Here is a 25,200-nt window from a genome sequence, read left to right on the forward strand (position 1 = left end):
GTATTAAGTAGAGACTGATATGTTAGAGGCACTTAATTATAGCATTAATAAAGCTATAATTAAGAGGAATAGGGAATGGGGCGCCTGGGTGGCTTAGTGGGTTAAAGCCTTTGCCTTCGGCTCAGGTCATGATCCCAGGGTCCTGGGATCAAGCCCCACATCAGGCTCTCTGCTCGGCGGGGAGTCTTCTTCCCCCACTCTCTCTGCCTGCCTCTCTGCCTACTTGTGATCTCTGTCAAATAAATAAATAAAATCTTTGAAAAAAAAAAGAGGAATAGGGAAGAACGTACTATATACTGATAATGTATTATATACTAATAGCAGATGTATTAGGGTGTGATTTGTTTGTTTGTTTGTTTTTTAAATGAGGCCTTGTGTCACACGATTATGGAAGCTGAGAGGTTCCATGGTCTGAAGTCTGAAAGCTGGAGACCAAGGAAAACCAGTGATAAAATTCAGATGGAGTCTGAAGGCGTGATAAACAGGGGTGCTGGAAATAGAAATCCCAGTTCAAGGGTCAGAGAAGAGATGTCTTAGCAATGAGGCAGCAAAACAGACAAACTTATAAAGGGCAAATTCTTCCTTCTTTTGCCCTTTGTTCTGTTTAGGCCCTCAAAGGATTGGATGGTGCCTACCCAAATTGGGAAGGGCAGTCTACTGAGTCCACTGATGCTAATGCTAATCTCATTTCCAAAAATCTCAGAACTTTGAGTTTAATATATGATATTAAAAACAAGAATCATGAGATTTAATGTTGGTCTTCATGCTAACTAGGGATATTAGGACTTATACATACCCAAATACACATAGTTCCTGAGGATAAAACTAATACATGCTTGTGGTAGAGTGTTTAGAAAGTATAGGGGCACCTGGGTGGCTTAGTGGGTTAAAGCCTCTGCCTTTGGCTCAAGTCATGATCCCAGGCTCCTGGGATCCAGCCCCACAACGAGCCCTACATTGGGCTCTCTGCTCAGCAGGGAGCCTGCTTCCCTCTCTCTGCCTGCCTCTCTTCCCCAGTCTCTCTGCCTACTTTTGATCTCTATCTGTCAAATAAATAAATAAAATCTTAAAAAAAAAAAAAGAAGGAAAAAGTAAAGAAAAGGATTAAGAAAATAAGGCGGTATAATCACCAAAATGCTAATACCCACAGTTCTAGATACCTGAAACTTTGGTTGTCCGAAGTACCTACACACACACACACACACAGATACACACACAGCTGAGAAACAATGTAAAAGTCTATTAATAGAGAAATACGTAATAAATAATGATGTATCCGTATGAAGTTTTGAAAAGCAGTATGTTTTTGTGGTTCAAAATGCACAAGACATTGAGTACTATTTAGTAAGAAATGCTCTTGTATTTTTCTTGTGACGCTGCCACCCAGTTTTCCTCCTTGGATCCATCAAGGTAGTGCTTTTTTAAAAAAAATTCTTTCACAGAAAGTTATGTACACACAAATACCTTTAGTACACATGTACATACATGGTAGCCTGCTAAGTATGTATATATTATTATGTACCTTTATTTTTCTCCCCCTTTCTTTTTATATTTTAATTTTATCAAAATAGTATATCCATATGAAAATCATATAGCTCTAAAACATTAATGTATTTTGGTTTGAAAGAAACCTCTTTCATCTCTTAGCTGATTAATTTTATATTCTTTGTCTCTAAAATAATTGCTTTAATGTCAGTTTTATATATTCTAGTGTAGATGATCAGATTCTCTTCACTGTATGCTGGTAACATAATTCTGTCATAATTTGGGTTAGATCAGTATTCACTTTTTATATAATTCTTGACTTCTCTAGGTGCTATTCATAGCTCAGCCATGTAGTAAAGCACGACTGCTTTTCCTTTTCTGTACTGCTTTTCTCCTGGAACTAATACTTGACTTACTAAGTTTGCTTATTTTTTAATTTAATTATGAGCTGTCTGCCAGTTACATAAATTTGTACTTAATATTTTCAGAGACTAGACTCTTAACCTCAGGAAACAAACGAGGGTTCCTGGAGGAGGGGGGTGGTAGGGATGGGGTGTCTAGGTGATGGACATTGAGAAGGGTCTGTGCTGTGGTGAGTGCTGTGAATTGTGTAAGACTGATGATTCACAGACCTGTACTCCTGAAACAAACAATAAGTTATATGTTAACTAAATTAATAATAATAATAATAATCTTTTCAAAGACCTAACAGATGAGCTGTCAATGTCATCCTCTGAAAGAAGGTCCTACTAGAATTTCTGATAACCTCTGATTTAGACTGTTTGCTTTCTATTCTCTCTGTGTAGCTGTCATCAGAGGATTGTCATCCTATTTGCAGTCATCTTGGGGACTCCCCTTCCCTCTCTCATCTCAGCACAACCATATTGTTGTAATTATTGTGGTTTCATAGACATGTAGTTCCCTCACATTAATCTCTTATTTATTTTTCTTACTGTTCATATAAATTTTAGAGTCAGCCTACCTACTTGCCTGGGTGGCTCAGTGGGTTAAAGCCTCTGCCTTTGGCTCAGGTCATGATCCCAGGGTCCTGGGATCGAGCCCCGCATCGGGCTCTCTGCTCAGCAGGGAGCCTGCTTCCCTCTCTCTCTCTGCCTGCTTCTCTGCCTACTTGTGATCTCTGTCTGTCAAATAAATAAATAAAATCTTAAAAAAAAAAATCTTCTTTATGTCTTCAATATGTGGTTTTCAAATCTTCTGTATATATTAGCTTGAATTGTGTAATTTGACTTTTCCATGTTAAAGAATTGTTAAATATTGGTGATTTCAAACAGGTCTTCCTAATAGAGCATTTCTTGCTAAGTTTATATTTTAGTTTTTATTGTTTCTTTAGCAAATGGGGACTTATGTTTCATCTTGTAACTGATGGTGAAGGTTTGAGTAGAGTTGATTTGAATCTTAATATTATACCTAGGAATAGGAATATAATTTTTATATCCAAGACTTTTTAAAATAGGTGGTTCTTTTAAATTTTCTACCTATATACATACATGTATATATATATACAGTCATTATCTGCAGTTAATGGTCATTTTCTGTCTCCTCCATTTTTTTAACCTTTTATCATATTATATAATACTAATAATAATGGACATTCTTATCTTGTTTCAGATCTAAATAGGATTATTTTTAGATTACTTCACTAAGTTTGGTACTTTTAGGCTTGTATATTATGCTTATATGTTTCCATGGTAAACATCTGCTTATTCCTATTTTAAGGAAATCTTGATGGATGTGTAAGTTTATCAGATGTCTTTCAGTGACTGTGGAATAACCATATTTTTCCTTGATATTATTGTATGGCAGACTAAAAAGATTTTATTATCTTGAACCACTTTTGACTATCAGAACTAAACTCTACTTGATCATTACAATGGTATATTATTTCTTCAGTGCGTTCCTAAAGACTTTCTTTTTTATTGTCTTAGAATTTTTGTGTCTGATTAACCTGTAGTATTCATTTGTGTTTGCTCTTCTCTTAATTTTGGATATCACTGCTTTGATCCCTATGTCAAAATTATTTGGAAGCTTAGCTCTGATGCTTTGAAATAGTTTAGGCAGCTTTAGAGTTCTGTGTTCTTAAATATTAGTAAAATTTTGAATATTATTGGCATCTGGTACTTTCTGAGGAGGTTAAACTCCTTGAAAACTTCCTTCTGTGATAATTACCAGATAGTCTTTGTGAAATCTTTATTGTTTTGCCTTCATGAAGTTCATAGTGCCTTACTTGGAATGCTGATAACATAGTTTGTGGGGGTTTTTTAGGTCATTAAATAAAAATACTTGTCTTAAAGTACATTTGTCTTCATTAAATTGTTAAGTTCTTGAGGGCATTATGGTAGGAGCCAACTGTTCATTTATTGCCTCAAATTCTAGCCCGTAGTGGGGAATATGTTGGCTTAACAATTTTTCCTTCTTCCTTTCTGGTGATGGTGAATATTTTACAGGCTCCCCAGTTGGCGTGTATGTTGTAAGGAGAGTTCTTCAGCTTCATCATATTACTCTCAAGATGACAATTGTGCCCTAGAAAATGAAGATGTACAATTCCAGAAAAAGGTACCTTAAATAAAGTTGACAATGTAATTTGTGTGTCAGCTTTTTTAGATTTCCTCAAAAGGTTTGGAGTAAAAGTAATTCAGAAGTACTATAACATAGTTTTGGTGATTTGTAGTCTCCTTTTCAGTAATCTGAAGAATCACTCAGGTAATCTGAAAGTAAGCATCCTTGAGATACGTATATGCTTGTTCTTGGAATGTCATAACATCCGTAGTCCTAGAGTAGGAAGAAAAATAGTAGCTATTCAGAGAACTGAAAACCAGTGGTTCACTTTTTAATATGCTAAATAGTTAAAAAGTTTCAAAAGAAACTCCAATTTTAAAAGTAAAAACTTAGAACTGAGGATTATAGGGAGACTCTGCAGTCATTGGCTATGTAGTTTTTTAATATAATTGGGTGGAGTGAATAGACAAGTCCAGAAAGCCAGACCACATAGTCCTTAATTCATTTATTATTTTATCATTTTAAGTGCCTGGCTGACTCAATCAGTAGAGCATGCGACTCTTGATCTCAGGGTTCAAGCCACACATTGGGCATGGAGTCTTCTTTTTTTAAAAAAAAAAAAGTAAAATAAATAAATAAAAAATAAAAGGTGATTGTTGACTCGATTTGGCTCCCCCCATCAATATGTATATTTTATTCATTTTTTTAAAGATTTTATTTGTTTATTTGATGGAGAGAGAAAGAGACAGAGAGGGAACACAAGCAGGCGTAGTGGGAGAGAGAGAAGCAGGTTCTTCTCAGAGCAGGGAGCCCAATGCAGGGCTGGATCCTACGACCCTGGGATCATGACCTGAGCTGAAGGCAGACACTTAACAACTGAGCCACCCAGGTGCCCCCAATATATGTATTTTAAAATACACTTGTCCCTTGAATGATACGGGTTTGAACTGTGTGGGTATATTAATATGCAGATTTTTTATGGTACAATACTGTAAATGTATTTTCTCTTATGATTTTCTTAACACTTCTTGAGTTTAACATAAGAATACAGTGTAATAGGGGTGCCTGGATGGCTCAGTGGGTTAAAAGCCTCTGCCTTTGGCTTGGGTCATGGTCCCGGGGTTCTGGGATCCAGCCCCCCCTCGGGCTCTCTACTCAGTGGGGAACTTGCTTCCTCCTCTCTCTCTGCCTACTTGTGATCTCTGTCTGTCAAATAAATAAATAAAATCTTAAAAAAACAAAAGAATGCAGTGTAATAATACATACAACATACAAAATAACGTGTCAGCTGACTGATTATTGGTACAGCTTCCGGTTAATAAAAGGCTATTAGTTGTTTTGGGGGAGTCAAAAGTTATATGGAGATTTTTGCCTCTGCTAGGGCTTGGTACCCTTAACCCCTGCATTGTTCAAGGATCAACTACATAGAAGTAATTTATTCTGATTATAATATATTCATATTTATATTCTGTTCCCCTCCCCAAAGGAACCACAATTTATTGTTTCTTGTGAAAACATTGAGACTTGTTTTTGTAGCTATCTATCCATATATATGGCACACAAATTAGTATTTTATTTTCCATAAAAGGTCAACTTATAAATATTCTACAAATGACTTCCCCCTCTGTCCCAATAACATCTCATAGACATCTGTAAACATCTTCTCATGTTGTAGTATTCTTGTGATGGCTACATTTTTATTCTATCATATAAATTATGATATATTTCTTTATCAACAGACTTTTGCATTGTTTCTCAGCTGTGTGTGTGCATGTGTGTGAGTGTAAGTTTATAATTACATACTTGGAGTTGTTGGCATGATGTTTATTCAATATTGGAGTCATGTAGGATTTATTGCTGGGATGGAGCATTTAAAATTTTGAAGACTGTTGCTGAATATCTCTTTAAAAAGAATATACTTTTATACTTTTACCCACAGTCTGTAAAACTTTGATGTAATCTCTGATGAGAAATTTGAAGACTAAATGTGAGAATGAATATAAGCAAAGCATTCGGCAGGGGGAAACATATTCTTTCTGCACAAATTTAGGTATCTGTTATATGTTATAAAGGCTTAAAGAATATGAATATTGCTTTTATGAAACATATGTTAGAAGATACATTTAAACTTGAAGGTATCTGGAATCTTGAAAGTCAGTGTCAAAAGAGAGATGGTAAAAGAACTATATGTACATTAATTTATATTTCCTGAAGTCCTACTGTGTCCCTAACACATTGCTGCATGGTGGGACTAAAGTGCTTATTAAGAAATCAAATAAGGCTCTTGAACTCATTTAGTGTGGTGGCAAGGAAGGTAATGCAGGAAGATGGACAATAAGCATGAGAACAAACAAAAGTAATTAACAGTTGAATATGTTATAAAGTATATAATATTGCTTAGGACTATTTTGTGAAACAGTTTTATCAGTTACCCTTTTTTCTTTGTTGCAATATAGGATGAAAGAGAGGGACCTCTCAATGCCGAATTACCAGAAAAAGTGGGTTCAAACTTACCTATTCCTCCAGAAGAACATAAATTAAAAGATGACATTGTGGATGTACAGGTAAGCCATGCTGCTTTGATTTTTAATGATAAGTCTTTTAAAAACTGCTTCACAAGATAGAAAACTTCTGTTTGGTCACCATATTGTATTTTATTACTTTTTCTTTTTGAACTGTTGTGCAGTTGTCTTTAATACTGTTCACCTGCTGAGCGTACTGGTTTTGAGAAAATGCGAAATTACAGGTTTAGTAATAAATGTGACCATTTTTTTGTAATCAGAGTTTGGGTATAAGTTCTTATATCTTCTTAGATTCCATTTTGGCTCACTATAATGGATCTTTTTCTCCAGATTTTTAGATGTCAGGAAATTTTTTCTAATTTACAACAAAAGACCGTATTCGTAGGTGAAACAAAGTATTCTGATACCAAACTTTTGTCACTCAGTGTGGAATATGAATTAATAATAGGTTAAAATATATTTTACATATTTCTTATATTACATTCTGAATATTATTTTCCATTTTGTACATCAGATTTTTTGAAAGATGTTAAAAACTAGACCAGAATATAAGCTCACCAGAATGCTGAAACATCTGGAACCCATTGACTATCAGGAATAGCTGAGGGAACTAGGGATACTTGATCTGGAGGAAGAAGAACCAAGAAAAAACTAAGTATCTCAAAATACTAACAAAAACCAACTTCAGCTCAAAATGAGGAAGAATTCTTTGTTTTAAATACAGTTAGAGCTGTTTTATGACTTAATTGGGCTATCTGAGTACAAATAGTGAGTTTCATTTTATTGGATCCTGGAAGATGTTTGTCAAATATTTGTTTATAAGAATAAGAAAGTGTTTTCTGTAGCCCTTCTGGTTATAGGACTATCCTGCCATTGTTCATTCTCTAGAATTTTTGTTATGGTATACTCTTGCTCAAATACTTTGAAGTGCTTACTGCATCGTACACATCTGTACTGTTCATATTGAGCACTGGAAATGTAGTTAGTCCAAATTGAGACTCGCTTAAGTATTAAATATATACTGGATTTTGAAGACTTAGTTTAAAAAAAAAAGTAAAATATCTCATTAATTTTTAAAATATTGAATATGTATTAAAATGATAATATTTGATAATAATAGAATACTCCTTTTCTCAAGGCCTCCACCATAAAATGCAAACTATTTTCATTTCTCTGTGAATTTTTCATTTCAGTGTAAATAATTTCCCAAATGAATCATATTCTTACCTTAGTTTTCTTTCTGCTCCCAACTGGGTCTTTTTTTTCCCTTAAAATTCCTAGTTCTTCTAGTCCATAATAGTCTTTAGTTTCTCTTTTCCTTGAACCAAGCCTTAGTACCTCTCTCTTGATACACACTTAATAAGTGTTAAGTGACTACTGTGTGCTAGGGAACATGAACATCAAGAGAACATAGTGCTTACACAGGACATTTATAGTCTACTTGAAAAAGAGAAGGAGACCTAAATAAAGCAATTGAGGTGTTACAGATGCTGTATTACGTCTGTACAGAGAACAACAGAGGCATAGAGGAAGAGGGATGGATAGTTCTATTTAGGGTTGGTTGTGGGGGAGAATGTTCTGATAGAGGTTTCAAATATGAGTGTTAATCGGTAGATGTCAGATTTTGTTTTGGAGGAGTGAATGGCCCAGAGCATCCAAGGACTGAAGAAGCCCTCAGTGAGAATCATTTGGTGTATTGTAATGTTACTTGTACATGCCCTTGTTGTTGTTTATTGATGCACATGATCTTCTCAGCTGCTCTGGGCAATAAGTATGTGTTGTACTCTTTTGTATATTTAAATACGATTTCTGTGTTGCTACTAGCATTAAAGAGGGAAATATATATAGTCCTTATAGAAAATAGGAAAGAAGAAAGGCAAGCTCCTTTGTCCTAGTTTGTGAAATGCCGTGAAAAATGTCTGGAGCTTGTATTTTAGTATGAAATGTTTCCTTTGAGGGGTAATGTTGGAAGATGGGATTTTTATAAAAGTACATTCTTGATACGGTCACTTTTGAGGCATACATTTATAAAATCCTGTATAGCTAAAGAGAATAATTAATCTCAACATTTAATTTAACTTTTTTTTGTAAACAGAATATGGAGTCAAATAACTTAAGTCCATCTGTGATTGAGACACTCCCTACAGTTGACCTACATGAAGATTCTTCCAGTGTAGTTGTGGGCAGTGAAAACATTGAAAATATTTCCAGCTCATCTACCTCAGAGATCACTCCAATCTCAAAGCTTGAGTAAGTTATTATAAAGAAAAAAAGAGAATCTCATTATGTAATCATAGAAAAAAGTCTTTATAAGATAAGGCAGCTTGAAACTCAGATTTGAAGTTTAGGCTATATAGCAGACTTAAGTTACGATGCCTGTGTTTTGTGTTTTTATTTTATTTTAGTGTAATGATCTTTTGAGGTAATGAGTATTTATTCTTCTTTCAAACTCACTGAAGTTGATTAGCTCTCAGCCATGAAATCTCTACATCACATAAAGTGAGGTTCTGCTTGTTCAAGTAACTACTTATTTGAATAGTTTTTAGTATTTAAAACTTTTAAAATACTTACTCCAGGAAGAATTTAAGGCTAGATACTACATATCTGAACAGTACATCTCACTTTCCCGTTATACTGAACATGACTGCTTAACGAATTGGAAGTGAGTAAGGGAGAATTAGAGTATGTATTTTTAAAAAATTCTCAAAGTGCCTTAAGAACTTAGTGAAATGTTTTGAGGTACTAGATTATTTTTTTAAATTTAATTTTATGTTTTCACTGTTCCAGGAGTCATTGTTTATGCACCACACCCAGTGCTCCATGCAATCCGTGCCCTCCTTAAACCCCACCACCAGGCTCACTCATCTCCTCACCCCGCTCCCCTCCAAAACCCTTAGCTTGTTTCTCAGAGTCCATAGTCTTCTCATGGTTCGTCTCCCCTTCCGATTTCCCCCAATTCACTTTTCCTTTCCTTCTCCTGTTGTTCTCCATGTTACTCCTTATTCTCCACAAGTAAGTGAAACCATATGATAATCGACTCTTTCTGCTTGGCTTATTTCACTCAGCATAATCTCCTCCAGGGCCATCCACGCTGATACAAAAGTTGGGTATTCATCTTTTCTGATGGAGGCATAATGTTCCATTGTATATATGGACCATATCTTTTTTTTTTTTTTTTTTAAAGATTTTATTTATTTATTTGACAGACAGAGATCACAAGTAGGCAGAGAGAGAGAGAGGAAGAGAAGCAGGCCTCCCGCTGAGTGGAGATCCCAATGCAGGGCTTGATCCCAGTACCCTGGGATCATGACCTGAGCTGAAAGCAGAGGCTTTAACCCACTGAGCCACCCAGGCACCCCAGACCATATCCTCTTTATCCATTTGTCTGTTGAAGGGCATCTTGGCTCTTTCCACAGTTTGGCAACTGTGGCCATTGCTGCAATGTACGTTGGGGTACAGATGGCCCTTTTCACTTCATCTGTATCTTTAGGGTAAATACCCAGTAGTGCAGTTGAGGTGATCGAACAAATCAATAAGAGAAGAGAGAAGAACCACAGGTCCTCTCAACTGATGCAGAAAAAGCATTTGACAAGATACAGCATCCATTCATGATTGAAACTCTTCAAAGTATAGGGATAGAGGGAACATTCTTCAACTTCGTAAAATCTATTAACCCACAGAGAATATCATTCTCAGTGGGGAAAAACTGACATCCTTCCCTTTGAGATTAGGAACAGGGCAATGATGCCCACTCTCACCACTATTCAGCAAAGTACCAGAAGTCCTAGCAACAGCAATCAGACAACAAAAAGAAATTAAAGGTATTCAGATTGGCAAAGAAGTCAAACTCTCTCTTTGAAGATGACATGATACTTTATATGGAAAACTGAAAAGACTCCATCCCCAAACTACTAGAACTCATACAGCAATTCAGTAATGTGGCAGGATACGAACTCAGTGCACAGAAATCAGTTGCTTTCTTATACAGTGAACACATAGAAAGGGAAATTAGAGGATCGATTCTATTTACTATGGCACCAAGAACCATAAGATACCTAGGAATAAACCTGACCAAAGAGGTGAAGGATCAGTACTTGAACTACAGAACACTCATGAAAGAAATTGAAGAAGACACAAAAAGGTGGAAAAGCATTCCATGCTCATGGATCAGAAGAACAGACATTGTTAAAATGTCTGTACTGCCCAGAGCAATCTATACTTTCAGTGCCATCACAATAAAAATTTCACCGGCATTTTTCAGAGCACTGGAACAAACAATCCTAAAATGTATATGGAACCAGAAAAGCCTCCAAATTGCTAAGGAATGTTGAAAAAGAAAAACAAAATTGGGGTCTCATCTTGCCTGATTTCAAGCTTTACTACAAAGCTGTGATCACCAAGACAGCGTGATACTGGCACAAAAACAGACACATAGACCAATGGAACAGAGTAGAGAGTCCTGCAACTCCTTGGTCAAATAATCTTCGACAAAGCAGGAAAAAAGTAGGTTATTTTTTGATACTATAGGCAACAACTATAATACCGGTAGATTATACTAACAAAAAAGAAACATTGGAGAAGATGCAGTTAAAATAAATCTTAAGGGCATCTGGGTAGCTCAGTCAGTTAAGCATCCACCTCTTGATTTCAGCTCAGGTCATGATCTCAAGAGTCATGAGATTGAGCCCCAAGTTGGGCTCTATACTCGGGTTCTCTCTCCCTCTCCCTCTGCCCCTCCTGTCCCTGCTTACATGTGCTGGTGTGCTCTCCTTCTCTTTCTCTATTAAATAAATACATAAATAAATTTAAAATCTTACTTTTTATGAGACCAAATACTAAGCTATGATTTTTGTTTTAACATTTGGTAATTACCTATTTAACAACCAAAGCCATTAACAGATCAAGAGTTAGCAGTTCACTTTACATGACCTAAAATAAGTAAATTCTTGAAAAATAACCTGTAAAACTATAAAGCATTCTTCTCTGGTTTAGATTATGTTTTGAAAATCACTAATACAATTTTTAAAAATTAAAAAAAAAATTTTTTTACAAACATACAATATATTTTCATCCCCAGGGTTACAGGTCTTTGAATCGCCAGGTTTACACACTTCACAGCACTCACCATAGCACATACTCTCCCCAATGTCCATAACCCCACCCCCCTCTCCTGACCCCTCTCTCCCAACCCCCCTCCCCCCAGCAACCCTCAGTTTGTTTTGTGAGATTAAGAGTCACTTATGGTTTGTCTCCCTCCTGATCCCATCTTGTTTCATTGATTCTTCTCCTACCCCCCATACCCCCCTTGTTGCATCTCTACTTCTCATATCAGGGAGATCATATGATAGTTGTCTTTATCATATCATATGATAGAGTTGTCTTTCTCTGCTTGACTTACTATGCTCACTAATACAATTTTTAACTTATGCCACATTATGTTCACTGAATTGCTAGATTGTCTTTTTTTGTTTCTGTTTTTAGTGAAATAGAAAAATCTGGTACTATTCCTATAGCCAAACCAAGTGAAACTGAGCAGTCTGAAACTGATTGTGATGTTGGTGAGGTCCTTGAAGCGAATGCTCCCGTTGACCAGCCTGCCTTTGTCGGTCCACCTGAAAGGTGGGGGTGAGCTGTTATTTGCCTCTTGTGTAATTCCGTAATAATAGCAGTGTCATGTTTGAATGTATTTTTGTGTGCTTAATTCTGCTTGATGATTGGGAGAAAGCTCATCCCTTTGTGCTTTTTTCTTGGTTTATTTTGTCTGTGAAAATTGTAACAGTTTAGATTACATAAACTTGCCATTCAGCTTATTGTTTTTTAATATGTCTTTTTGGTTTCAAATAGCCTTGTTGGTCAGCATATAGAAAATGTGTCATCTTCACATGGCAAAGGAAAAATAACAAAATCAGAATTTGAATCAAAAGTTTCAACAAGTGATCAGGCTAATGGTGATCCAAAATCTGCACTGAATGCTTCAGATAATTTAAAAAATGAGGTAGGTCTATAACTTGCACTGTTTCCTACTTTATTATATACATCTTTATTACTAGCTAACCTTGTAGTTTGCTAACCATATTTGCCACGAAATCAGGGATTGAGTCATTAATGAGGACTATGGAACTGAGGTGACCTGCGGTCCCTGAGAGCAAGTGGTTCCTTCTGGTACTCTCGCCAGTATATCATTTATATATAGTGGTTCCATGTATGAGCTGTCTTGTTGTAGTCGTTTTCTCTACCGTCAGCTGTTTGATAGCTGTTTTTTCACTTAAGCAGTTTCTTGGAGAGCTTTATGGAAGAAGCTGTGATTATTAAATTCAGGTATCTTCAGAATATAAGTTTAATTTCATATGCAATGTTAAATTTGGGCTCTTGACCCAGAATTATTTTAAAGAGACATTTTTACATTTTTTTAGTTGTGTGCAGAATACAGCTTACATTGAATAGTATGAGTTTTACAATTACACTATCCCCATGTGGCAGTTTTACTTTCCTTCCTCCTTTGGAGTTCTGCTATGACTTCATATAGAAGCCAAAGCAGAGTTTCTTGAAGAAATGATGATCGAGAAGTTTAGGCCTACTTCCATAAGAAATAACTGGGTAGGGGCGCCTGGGTGGCTCAGAGGGTTAAGCCTCTGCCTTCGGCTCAGGTCATGATCTCAGGGTCCTGGGATCGAGTCCCACATCGGGCTCTCTGCTCAGCAGCGAGCCTGCTTCCTCCTCTCTCTCTCTCTCTCTCTGCCTGCCTCTCTGCCTGCTTGTGATCTCTGTCTGTCAAATAAATAAATAAAATCTTAAAAAAAAAACAAAACTGGGTAATAGAGATGAAGTCCACTCCATGTAAAACGTGCGAAACCAAGAGTAGTTCAAAGTACTGAGTACCATGTCCATATTTGTTCCTTTTTAATGTAGATCTTCTGTTCTCTATCTACTCTTTTCATGCATTTTCAGTGAATCTATACTTAGAACTAACTAAACTTCCTTCTAGAGACTTTACTATCACTGTACCAGCTGTTTTTATTATGCTTCTTATAGTTATAGGAGCTCAACATTTTGTAGCCCACCATCTTGAAGGAACTAATTTTCCCAATGAAATCAAATCAAGCATATATTACAGTTCAGTTGTCCATAAATAAAATTAGATAAACATTACAAAAATATCTTCTCTGGCGGTATTTAAGTATCAGATGTAAAATTTAAGCATGGCAGCCAGTTTTGCTTGTTCTCCTTAACCATTAGCGGACTGAAACTACTCTTCATTACCTAGGATATAAAAATGGTTTATGAGTTTGTGCTAATAGGCAAAATGGTGTAATTTTTAACTATATTAGTATCCTGGGAAAATTATCAGATAATGAGCACATTATGAGATATCTTAATAGTTTTGTGTGTTGCCTAGTTCAGGATAATTCTTCCCAGTTAAGTTTGTGTAACTGGAGAGGTTTTTTTTTTTCTGATGCACGTTCTTTGTGTCATTGCTGTTATCTCAAGAATCTGGAAGACAGGGGTGCCTGGGTGGCTCAGTGGGTTAAGCCTCTGCCTTCAGCTCAGGTCATGGTCTCAGGGTCCTAGGATCGAGCCCTGTGTCAGGGTCTCTGCTCCGCGGGGAGCCTGCTTCCCCCTCTCTCTCTGCCTGCCTCTCTGCCTGCTTGTGCTCTCTCTCTCTCTGTCAAATAAATAAATACAATCTTTAAAAAAAAAAAAAAAGGAATCTGGAAGACAGTCTTTGCCATACTGAGAGACAGTGCTTTACCAAGTGTTTTTTTTGTATTGTTTAGTTCTCTTGTTTGTTAAGAAGTGATGGTGAATGCTTTGTGCCTCAAAAGCGTATGTATGTCCCTCTACTTTGTGTTGTATTTTAGTATTTGGGCTTTGTTTTTAAGTACTCAGGTTAATTTTTATGTATATGTGCCTTTTGCTTATTTTCTCACTGTGTTCAAACTAGGTTTTTATTTAATTTTTTAATTAATGGTAATATTAGCTCTTTAATCTTACTTTTGCTATGTATTTTTTTTAGTAGCCACATACTTTTTTTTACTCAGTCAGCTTGTTCGGCAGAACACTCCGAGATGGAGATTGAATGGGATCCCGTTTGCTGTCTTCCCAGGGGAAGATTATGGGGCTTTGTATTTGTGTAATTCTTATAAACTAGTGTGTTAGTCTAATTCTTATATACTAGGCTCAGTCCTTAAGATTGTGCTTTCATGTAGCAAGTATTAGTATTAGCTCTCAAACATGTGCCCTTCTGTGTATAGCATGTGTATATTATATGAACTTACCAGAGTAAGTTGTCTAAATAGATGTTGTACACTTCTCAGGGAACTGTTAATAAATATGTTTATGCATTGTTCTAAGAATATAGAAATTATTAAATAATGGAATGAGCATCTTTACATATATTATTCAGCTTATGAAAAAAATGACAAATTAAATTGTGTGCCTTTCTCCGGTTATATTTCTTCTCTTCAGATAGAACACCTGTGTCAAATTCAGTGTGTGTGTGTGTGTGTGTTTAAGAACGTGTTTTTAGGGGCGCCTGGGTGGCTCAGTGGGTTAAAGCCTCTGCCTTCGGCTCGGGTCATGATCCCAGCGTCCTGGGATCGAGCCCCACATCGGGCTCTCTGCTCAGCAGGGAGCCTGCTTCCTCCTCTCTCTCTGCCTGCCTCTCTGCTTACTTGTGGTCTCTGTCTGTCAAATAAATAAATAAAATCTTTAAAAAAAAAAACAAAAAAACAAAAAAACGTGTTTTTAAACTTTTTCCAAAACTGCATGATTAGAAACAATACATACTATTATTTGGCATATTTTGAAGCAATATAAAATGGTATCTTCCTGCTTTAAATATCATTTTACTCACCATTGTTTTTGAGATCTGTCCATTCATTGTTTGCAGTGTTGTATTTCACTACCACAGTTTATCTGATCTTCAATTAGTGGATATTTAGGTTGTTTCTAATTTTTTATATTACAGTCAATGCTGCGGTAAGCATTCTGATGCATATTTTCTTAGGTACCTGTGCATGTTTTCACTCATATTGCACATCTTAATATTGCTAAAAATATTTTTAGGTTTATTTATTTAAGTAGTCCATAGACCTGATTTGGGGCTTGAACTCAGGACCCCAAGATTGGGAGTTGCATGTTTTTCTGACTGAGCCAGCCAGGCACCCTTAATTTTGCTAAATTTTGGACCCCCTTCAGCAGTCTAATAGATGTCCCATGGTTCCACAGACATGCCATGCTTAAAACTCCCTCAGATGGGTATAATTAATTCAGTATCTCTGGTTTTCATTTGCATTCTCCCAATTATTACTGAGATTGAGCATTTTGTATTTTCTCTTTGCTGAATTTATTGTTCATCTCCTCCATTATTGACTGTAGGCAGTCTGCAGTTGGTAGTAGTCCTTTATTAGTAGCATATATTGCCCCTGCTTTCAGCTTGTGGCTTATTGGACCATGCAGTTTATGACTTTTTAATACATTTAATTTTAAATTTTAATCCAACCAAACGTTATCAGCCTTTTTAAAAATGATTTATTCTTTCTTTACCTTGTTAAATCCTTTTATATATGAACATTTTTGTATACTTTCTTTAAAAAGCTTTGTTTTTCATTAGACTCTTTGTGTTTATGTTTTTATTTTTTAATTTAATTTTATTTTATTTTTTTAAAGATTTTATTCATTTATTTGACAGATCACAAGTAGGCAGAGAGTCAGGCAGAGAGAGAGGAGGAAGCAGGCTCCCCGCTGAGCAGAGAGCCCGATGCGGGGCTCGATCCCAGGACCCTGAGATCATGACCTAAGCCGAAGGCAGAGGCTTTAACCCACTGAGCCACCCAGCCGCCCCTTCTTTATGTTTTTAAATCCACCTTAAATATTTATGAATAGTAATGCATGTCAATGATGTTTTGGAAACTATATGTTACATCTAAAATTAGTTAGCTTTCTTCAGTGCATATATTACTTTAACTTAAATTTTAAGATGGATGCATTACAAGTACAGTATTTGTACAGTTTTGTGTGTAAGTAATTGCTTAGGATATAATATTTTTTTATAAGCTATACTTAAATTGCTAATGTGAAGGAATACATCTTGTGGTGCTTAGGTAGAAGATTTCAGTTTTTTCAAGAGAAACTCAACTTCTAAGTAAACCAAAACTTTTTACATTTCATTTTTTTTTAAAACATACTGTCTATCAGCTATAAAACTGAACTTTAATTTCACATAAACATTTGTATATACTTTTATAATTTATTAATCTGTTTTCTCCGTATTCTTCACATTTCTTTCAGAGTTCTGATTATACAAAACCAGGAGAAATTGACCATACATCTGTAACAAGTCCCAAAGACCCAGAAGATATACCAACATTTGATGAATGGAAGAAGAAAGTTATGGAAGTAGAAAAAGAGAAAAGTATGGAAGCACTTGTGATTCTTATTTATTTATTTATTTTAGGGCAGGGTTTAAATAATGCATTTCTCTCCATAGTTGGTAAAATAAAACTTTTGAAAACTTTAAAGGTGAAAGTTACTAAGATGTGTAATTATCAACATACGCCATTTACCTGTGTATAATTATATAGTTTTAATCTTAATTAAAATCCATTCTTGTAAATTATTAAATGAGGAAAAAATAAGATAAATTAGGCAGAGCAGTACTTTTCATTTCAGTTTATAAGAGGTAAATTGCATAGAAACTGTTGTTTTTCATTTTTGTGGGGGCTTGTCTGGGATATGAATGAAACTTTCAGGTCATAAAGCTTTAAACTGTAAATAGAGTTGGATTGGGGTATTACAGTTTCTTATTGTAAAGAAAGTCTCAGAATTAAAAATTCTTAATGTTAGAAGGATAGCATTTATCCTTAGTAAAATATTGTATGCACAATATTTTGATTATCATGGATAAGCTTCATTTTGAGTATTATTTAGACATAAATCAAGTAATGCAGATTTTTGTAATTAATTTGGTTTGGGGATGTATTTTAAAGCCATTGAGGTAAAGCATTTTGAATTTCTTAATTTAAAAAAAATACTCTCTGAAGCATTAAAACCTATTCTTCAGTATTATTGTTTTTGGATCATTGTTCGCTGGGAGTATTTTAAATCATAATCATCATATATATATGTTTATAATAAGGTTTGTCTGCAGGTCAGTCAATGCATCCATCTTCTAATGGAGGTCTACATGCTACAAAAAAAGTGCAGAAAAATCGAAATAATTATGCCTCAGTAGAATGTGGTGCCAAAATTTTGGCAGCTAATCCAGAAGCTAAGGTACTCAACTATAAAATTCTTCTATACTTGTAGGATATTAGTAACTTTATTAAATAAAGGCATCAGTTTGCTGAGAACTATATTTTAATGTGAGCTGTTTTCCTGATTCTCTGATAAATATAGGATTATGCTTTTAAAGACATTATCTTGTATGAATTCTTAGTTATATTGGTTGATACATTGCACCTTTTCTATTTCTTTCAAAGACTTTGTTTTTTTAGAGCTGTTAAGGTTCACAACATATGTTATCAACATACTTCCCACCAGAGTGATGTATTGCTACAGTTGATTAACTTACACTGACACATTATCACCACCTTAGGTTCACTCTTCTCATACAGCCTGTGGGTTTAAACAAATGTGTAATGTCATGTATCAGTCATTATAGTATCATACAGACTATTTTTACTGCCCTAAAATCCTCTCTGCTCCACCTGTTCATCTTTCATCCCTCCCCTCAACCGCCAGTCTTTTTACTATCTTCCTAGATTTGTCTTTCCAGAATGTCATGTAGTCGCATTCATACTGTATGTAGCCTTTTCAGATTAGCTTCTTTCATGTAGTAATGAGCATTTAAGTTTTATCCTGGCTTGATAGCTCATTTCTTTCTAGCGCTGAATAATATTAATATTTATCTCTTCATCCACTGAAGGGCATTCATCCTTTTTTTAACTTAAAACGTGTTTGAAGTTTTAAAAAGAAAATAGCTAGTAGAAAATCGTTTTTCCTTTATAGTAACGGACATTTAATTTAAAATGTTTTGTTATAAGGCTGTCTTAACACTGTAGACATAATCTGTAAACTTTAGTCATTTTTATGCCTTCTTCTATGCCTTAAGTATTTTAGAATCTGTGTATTTTAACATCTAAAAATACAGAAATCGTAGAAATCTTTAGAGTTGAAATATTTTTCCTTAAGTAATTTATTCCCTTCCCCCTTTTTAAAATAGAGCACATCTGCTATTCTTATAGAAAATATGGATCTTTACATGTTGAATCCTTGCAGCACCAAGATTTGGTAAGTAACATAAAATTTAATAACATGCATTCCATGTGTGTACATATTATGTGAAGCTTTTTTTTTTTTAAAGATTTATTTATTTATTTGACAGAGAGAAATCACAAGCAAATGGAGAGGCAGGCAGAGAGAGAGAGAGGGAAGCAGGCAAGCAGGCTCCCCGCCGAGCAGAGAGCCCGATGCGGGACTTGATCCCAGGACCCTGAGATCATGACCTGAGCCGAAGGCAGCGGCCCAACCCACTGAGCCACCCAGGCGCCCCTTATGTGAAGCTTTTATGTTAGGATTAGATTGATTTGTTCCTCTAGTCACTTAAAAAGCATTTATGATTGATAGGTGCTGGTACTGTAATTACCTTAGGTCCTGGTTACAGAATTGAATACAAAATACCTTTCCTTTTAAAAAAGTCACAGCCACAGACAAAAAATAGGTCTAGCCAAATAATTACAAAATAGTATAACAAGTATTGCTGTAAGGTTATGATAGGAACCGAGATGGTATATAACTGTGAGAGGACGAGAGAGGTCTTCCTAGAAGAACTAATTCCTGAGCTGAATCTTGAAGGATTCATAGGAAGTCACATACGAGGGAGAGGTATACAGGAATTGTAAGAATAAGAGAACAGTGCTAAAAGGAGTATATTTCTTTCTTTCTTTTTTTTTTTTTAATAAAGATTTTTCCTTCTTTATTTGACAGACAGAGATCACAAGTAGGCAAAGAGGCAGGCAGAGAGAGGGGGGGGGAAGCAGGCTCCCTGCTGTGCAGAGAGCCTGATGCGGGACTCGATCCCAGGACCCTGAGATCATGATCTGAGCTGAAGGCAGAGGCTTAACCCACTGAGCCACCGAGGTGCCCCAAAAGGAGTATATTTCTTATGGGCAGCTATAAGTAAAAGCAACCTGAAGAAGTTAATTTAATCATGATAAGAATAAAAGTGAACCTAGAGTAATTGTGGACGAGGAGACCGGAGATTTAGACCAGTAGCCAGACCATCAAATTCTGTGTATACTTAGCTTAAAATTTTTTAAAGTTTGTTAGAGACCATGGAGGGAAGTGTTTAAGTAAGGAAGTGACACGATTTCACTGGAGTTTTAAGAAGGCTGGTTCTCAAAGGATGGCCTACAGCAGAATGCATTTGGGAGCAAGGACACCAGTTAGGAACCTGTATTGGCAGTGTTAGGTACAGAAGAGAGGGAGATCTGAAAGAGACTGTAGCAGATAAAATTGGCAGCTCTTGTTTAGTAATTGGATGTGGAGAGAGTTAACTAGCAAATCTCCCAGGGTTTTGACTCCTACTTGGATCTATGACTCTGCCATTAACTAAGGAAGAATATAGGCAAAGGAACAGATTTATGGAGGAAAATAATGTGTGATATACCAACAGTTTTATTAGATTATTTGATTTAATTGCTCAAAAGCAGCTGTTCAAAAAAGAATTGAGATAAGTCACTGCCATCATATTGATTTGCTAAAAATACATACATTGATTTTTTTTTTTTTTTTAATTTGAGGAGAAACTCTTTAAACTTTAAAGATGATGCTTATTTTCTGTTCTTGGCCTTCACTCCTTGTGGTACATTTACACCACAAATTATTTAAGGGTATTTAAGGATAATTTATTTATTTATTTATTTATTTATTTATTTTTTAAAGATTTTATTTATTTATCAGAGAGAGAGAGGGGGAGAGAGCGAGCACAGGCAGACAGAATGGCAGGCAGAGGCAGAGGGAGAAGCAGGCTCCCTGCTGAGCAAGGAGCCCGATGTGGGACTCGATCCCAGGACGCCGGGATCATGACCTGAGCCGAAGGCAGCTGCTTAACCAACTGAGCCACCCAGGCGTCCCTATTTAAGGATAATTTAAAAGTTTATTTTTCCCTGTGTCATAAATTGGATTTGAAGAAATGATCATCTGAGATTATAATTCAAGTGTTATTTTGAGGTTTTTGTTTTTATTTGTAGGAGCCTCTGTAGTCAATAACAGCTCGAGTTTTTATGTTCCTTAATTTTGTGTTTCAAACAGAAACATGCTGGGATCAAGTTATATGAAGGAGTCATAGCTGCCTATTTGTAATTTTAATGTTTCTGCCAAACTAGTATATGTGTTTACTGTATATTTAGTTTTTGCTCATTCATATATATGTATCTTCTCACTGTATAATTGAACTTCAGAGCACCTTTAATTGATATCACCTCATTTAAGTAGGTTAATTCTCCCAAGGTATATTAAGACCACTCAGTCTTACTGTAGTTTTATAAGTCTTAAAATCTGGTGGAATAAGTTTATACCTCATCTTCCTCAAAACTTTCTTCGCTATTTTTGTTTTTATTTAAATTCAAGCTAGCTTGAACATGTAATAGTATTGGTTTCAGGAGTAGACTTTAGTGATTCATCACTTACATACAACACACAGTGCTCCTCACAGGTGCCCCCCTGGATGCCAATCAGCCATTGATCCCATCCCCCCAAAGCACCTGCCCTTGAGCAACATGTTTGTTTTTTATAGTTAAGAGTTGCTTATCGTTCTCCTTCCTCTGTTTTTATCTCATTTTACTTTCCCTTCCTCTATCTTCATCTGTTTTGTTTCTTAAATTCCATATATGAGTGAAATCATACGGTATTTGTCTTTCTCTAGCTGACTTATTTTGCACTTTAGTTCTATCCATGTTGTTGCAAATGGCAAGATTTCATTCTTTTTGATGGCTCAGTAATATTCCATTGTATATATTATACCACATCTTTTTTATCCATTCATCAGTTGAATGGAATGGGTTCTTTCCATAGTTTGGCTGTTGTTGATAATGCTGAATTGAGGTGCATATACCCCTTTGAATCTGTATTTTTGTGCATTGCTGGGTCATAGGGTAGTTCTGTTTTCAGCTTTGTAGAATAAGTTTGGAAGTTTTCCTTCCATTTCTCTTTATTTTGGAATAGTTTCAGAAGAATTGATACTAATTCTTCTTTAAATGGTTGGTAGAATTACCCTTGGGAATCCATCTGGCCCTGGACTCTTATTTGTTGGTTAATTTGTGATTATTGATTCAGTTTCTTTGCTGGTTATGTGTCTGTTCAAGTTTTCTATTTCTTCTGGTTCAGTTTTGGTGATTTATATGTTTCTAGGGATCTATGCATTTCCTCCAGATTGCCCAATTTATTGGAATGTAATTACTCATAATACACTCTCCTGTAATTGTGTTTCTGCAGTGTTGGTTGTGATCTGTCCTTTTTCATTCCTCATTTTATTTATTTGGGTCCTTTCTCTTTCCTTTTTTGGTAAGTCAGGCTAAGGGTTTATCAATTCTGTTAATTTTTCAAAGAACCAGCTCCTACTTTCATTCATCTATTCTACAGTTTTTAAAAATTTCTGTATCATTTAATTCTGCTTTAATCTTTAATTATTTCCATTCTTCTTCCGGCTTTAGGCTTTATTTGCTCTTCTTTTTCCAGCTCTTTTTGGTATAATGTTAGATTGTGTATTTGAGACTTTTCTGGCTTTTTGTGGAAGGCCTATATTGCTAGATACTTCTCTCTCATGACTGACCACCTTTGCTGCATCTCAAAGGTGGAAATGAAAGCTGTTGTGTTTTCATTTCCATTTGCTTCCATGTATTTTTAAATTTTTTTCTTTAATTTCCTGGTTAACCCATTCATTCTTTAGTAGGTTATTATTTAACCTCCATGTATTGGTGGTCTTTTCCAAATTTCTTCTTGTAGTTGACTCCCAGTTTCATAGTGCCATGGTCTGAAAATATGCATGGTGTGATATCAATCTTTATGTACTTGCTGAGACCTGATTTGTGACCCAGCATGTGATGTATTCTGGAGAGTGACCCATGTGCACTTGAGAGGAGTGTATATTCTGCTACATTAGCACTAAATGTTCTGAATGTTCTGTTAAGTCCATTTGATCCACTCTGTCATTCAAAGCCATTGTTTCCTCATTGATCTTCTGCTTAGATGATCTGTCCATTGCTGTAAGTGGGGGTGTTCCAATTCCCCTGCTAATATTGTATTATTATCAGTGAGTTTAAGTTTGTCATTAATTGATTTATATACTTGGCTTCTCCCACGGTGTGGGCATAAATATTTACAAGTGTTAAATCTTCTAGTTGAATAGATCTCTTAATGATATAGTGCCCTTCTGCATTTCTTATTACACTCTTTGGTTTAAAATCTAGTTTATCTTATGGCTGCTCCAGTTTCCTTTGACATCTGTTAGCATGATAGATGGTTCTCCACCCCTTCACTTTTAATCTGGAGGGATCTTTGGGTGTAAAATGAGTTTCTTGTAAGCAGCATATCAGTGGGTCTTTGGTTTTTATTTTTTTTTAAACCATTCAGATAGCCTTTGTCTTTTGATTGGAGCATTGAGTCCATTTATATTCAGAGTGATAGTCTGAATATAGTCTTTGTTGCTTTTGGTCTCTTTTTCCTGCTCAGATGGTCCCCTTTAATATTTCCTGTAGAGCTAGTTTAGTGTTCATGAATGCCTTTAATTTTTGCTGTCTTGGAAACTCTCTATCTCTGCTGCTATTCTGAATACTAGCCTTACTGGATAGAGTATTTTTGGTGGTTTTGGTGTGTTGAATTTAGTGTGTTGAATATATGCCACTTTCTTCTGGCCTGCCAAGTTTCTTTGGGCAGGTCTGCTGCTAACCTTACATGTCTACCTTTGTAGTTTAAGGCCTTTTGTCCCTAGGTGCTGTCAGAATTCTCTCTTTGTCTTTGTATTTTGCAAGTTTTACTGTGATATGTCTTGGTGTTGACCTGTTTGTTAATTTTCAGGGGAGTTCTCTTTGAGTCTTGGACTTGAATACATTTTCTTCCCCAGATTAGGAAAATTGGGGGCCATAATTTCTTCAGATAAACTTTCTGCTCCTTTTTCCTGCTTTTCTTCTGGGACTCCTGTGGTAAGGATATTATTGTGTTTTATGGAATCGCTAAGTTCCCTAAGTCTGTATTCATGATCTACTAGTTTTCTTTCCTTCTTTTTTTCATCTTCATTATTTGCCATAATTTTATCTTGTATTTCACTTATTTATTCCTCTGTTTTTCTGTCATCATTGTGATTACATTCAGTCAGTCTTGCAGCATCTCCATTGTAGAACTTTTTTTTTTCTGCCTGACTAGTTTTTATGGTTTTAAATCTCTGCAGTAAGTTTTCTCTGGTGTCTTCTATGTTTTTTCAAGCCCATCTAGTCTTTTTTAAAATTAATATATTTGAGTAAAAGAGAGAGGGGAGGGACAGAGGAAGGGAAGTCTTAAGCAGACTCCTCAGTTAGCATGGAGCCCAACACAGGGTTTGATCCCAGGGCCCTGAGATTATGATCTGAGCTGAAATCAATAGCTGGCTGCTTGACCGACTGAGCCACCCAGGTGTCCCAACAAAATCTAATTTTTAAAAATATATTTTCGATTGCAGCAGATAAATAGCTGCCCAGAAATGAATTTAACAAGATATATAATACTTAAATGAAAAATTTTAAAAATAATCTTACTGAAAGACATTAAAAGACAAAAAAGGATATGTCCTGTTTATACATAAGAAAACTCAATATATAAGTCATCTGATTCAGTAAAATTTCAAACAAAATTCATCATGACATTTAGGGAATTCAACAGGATAAGTCTGAAATTAATAAGAAAAAAGCAGTAGCAAAAGAGTAGCCAAGATGGTCCTGAAGAATATGATGCAAAAACTTGCCCTACCTGACACTCAGATCCAGAAAGCTAATTGAAGTGTGATGTTACTGCACATGTTGATAAACTGTGCAGGTGGAACAGAAGGGAGTACAGAAAGAAACCCCTGCTCATAAGGAAACTTTTTGATAAAGGTACAGTGTAAATCAGAGGTAAAGTGTGGAATTATTAAATAAACAATGTAGTTGAACTTAACCTCTCTCAAAAATAAAAGGGGGGGAGGTGCCTGGGTGGCTCAGTGGGTTAAAGCCTCTGCCTTTGGCTTAGGTCATGATCTCAGGGTCCTGGGATCAAGCCCCGCATCGGGCTCTCTGCTCAGCGGGGAGCCTGCTTCTTCCTCTCTCTCTCTGCCTGCCTCTCTGCCTACTTGTGGTCTCTATCTGTCAAATAAATAAATAAAATCTCAAAAATTAAAAAAGAAAAGAAAAAAAAAAGGAGAAGATGTCAGGTTTTTAAATTCTAGAGAAAATTAACCTTTCACCTTCAGGTTTTTAGTCCCAGTGGAATTTTTTTTAATATATGGTGTGTAGAATGGGTTCATTCTTCCGTCTCCATTTTTCTGTTTAGATAATTTTTTTTTAAAATCAGGCTTATCTAAACAAACAGATCAAAGCATACCTAGTTTAAAGGTCCAGGCACTCCCCACTGCAAGCAGGGAGGACCTCTGCAGAGCAGGACAGACTTG

At 35.7% G+C, this 25,200-nt stretch overlaps 1 protein-coding gene across 4 annotated transcripts in view; it reads left to right on the forward strand.

Annotated features, from left to right (window-relative positions):
• SUCO (SUN domain containing ossification factor) overlaps nt 1-25,200 on the forward strand; it is an 86,629-nt gene that overhangs the window by 17,833 nt on the left and 43,596 nt on the right. For 2 of the 4 annotated variants that reach the window (XR_009347306.1, XM_059145426.1), the window contains exons 2-9: nt 3,951-4,059; nt 6,459-6,566; nt 8,620-8,774; nt 12,006-12,143; nt 12,369-12,519; nt 16,815-16,938; nt 17,662-17,798; nt 18,748-18,815. Coding sequence is in view for 3 of the 4 variants with exons in the window: in XM_059145426.1 (XP_059001409.1) it covers nt 3,951-4,059; nt 6,459-6,566; nt 8,620-8,774; nt 12,006-12,143; nt 12,369-12,519; nt 16,815-16,938; nt 17,662-17,798; nt 18,748-18,815 (990 nt within the window). In the remaining variant the exon portion in view is untranslated. The remainder of the gene's footprint in view (nt 1-3,950; nt 4,060-6,458; nt 6,567-8,619; nt 8,775-12,005; nt 12,144-12,368; nt 12,520-16,814; nt 16,939-17,661; nt 17,799-18,747; nt 18,816-25,200) is intronic. The other 2 variants (XM_059145425.1, XM_059145427.1) reach the window with 2 other exon arrangements.

The sequence above is a fragment of the Mustela lutreola genome, chromosome 14, assembly GCF_030435805.1.
Source record: "Mustela lutreola isolate mMusLut2 chromosome 14, mMusLut2.pri, whole genome shotgun sequence".
NCBI classification, from domain to species: Eukaryota; Metazoa; Chordata; class Mammalia; order Carnivora; family Mustelidae; genus Mustela; species Mustela lutreola.